Raw genomic sequence first — 927 nt, 5'->3', positions numbered from 1 at the left:
TCGTGGACAATGACGTTGATGATGATGTTGACAATGACATCGTTGCTGACGATGTTGACTGTGGTGACGTTGACGATGACGTTGACGATATCGTTGCCGACGATGTTGATGATGATGTTGTTGACGGTGACATCGTTGACAATGACGTTGACTGTGGTGACATTGACGATGACAATGTTGATGACGACTGTGACGTCCTTGACAGTGACACCGTTGACGATGTTGACTGATGACATTGACGTTGATGTTGACGATGATGTTGACGGTGACATCGTTGCCAACGACGTTGATGATGATGTTGTTGACGTTGACATCGTTGCTGACGACGTTGACTGTGGTGACGTTGACGATGACGTTGACGGTGACATCGTTGACAACGTTGACGATGACGTTGACGGTGACATTGTTGACAATGACATTGACGATATCGTTGCCGACGACATTGATGATGATGATGTTGACGATGACATCGTTGCTGATGACGTTGACATCGTTGCCAATGATGTTGACTGTGACAACGTTGATGACGTCGTTGACGATGACGTTGATGATGATGTTGACTGTGACACCGTTGACAATGACATCGTTGCCGACGACATTGATGATGTTGACGATGACATTGTTGACGATGACATTGACTGCGGTGACGTTGACGATGACGTTGATGATGATGTTGTTGACGGTGACATCGTTGCCAACGACGTTGATGATGATGTTGTTGACGGTGACATCGTTGCCAACGACGTTGATGATGATGTTGTTGACGGTGACATCGTTGCCAACGACGTTGATGATGATGTTGTTGACGGTGACATCGTTGCCAACGACGTTGATGATGATGTTGTTGACGGTGACATCCTTGACAATGACGTTGACTGTGGTGACATTGACGATGACAATGTTGATGACGACTGTGACGTCCTTGAC

General features: G+C 46.6%; 1 protein-coding gene across 1 annotated transcript; it reads right to left on the bottom strand.

Moving 5' to 3' along the window:
• Positions 1 to 50: 50 nt before the first annotated feature.
• LOC104506587 (uncharacterized protein DDB_G0271670-like) lies at positions 51 to 857 on the bottom strand (the record flags this gene model as incomplete). Its single annotated transcript, XM_010147576.1, has 2 exons — positions 279 to 857; positions 51 to 151 (listed from the first exon to the last, which is right to left on the bottom strand). Coding segments are annotated over exons 1-2 (680 nt in total), but the record flags the coding sequence as incomplete, so codon positions are not given.
• Between the last annotated feature and the right edge of the window lie 70 nt (positions 858 to 927).

This window comes from Eurypyga helias, unplaced genomic scaffold (assembly GCF_000690775.1).
Source record: "Eurypyga helias isolate BGI_N326 unplaced genomic scaffold, ASM69077v1 scaffold8292, whole genome shotgun sequence".
In the NCBI taxonomy this organism is placed as follows: Eukaryota; Metazoa; Chordata; class Aves; order Eurypygiformes; family Eurypygidae; genus Eurypyga; species Eurypyga helias.
Note: the sequence above shows the minus strand (reverse complement) of the source record. Positions and strands in the feature narration are given on the sequence as shown.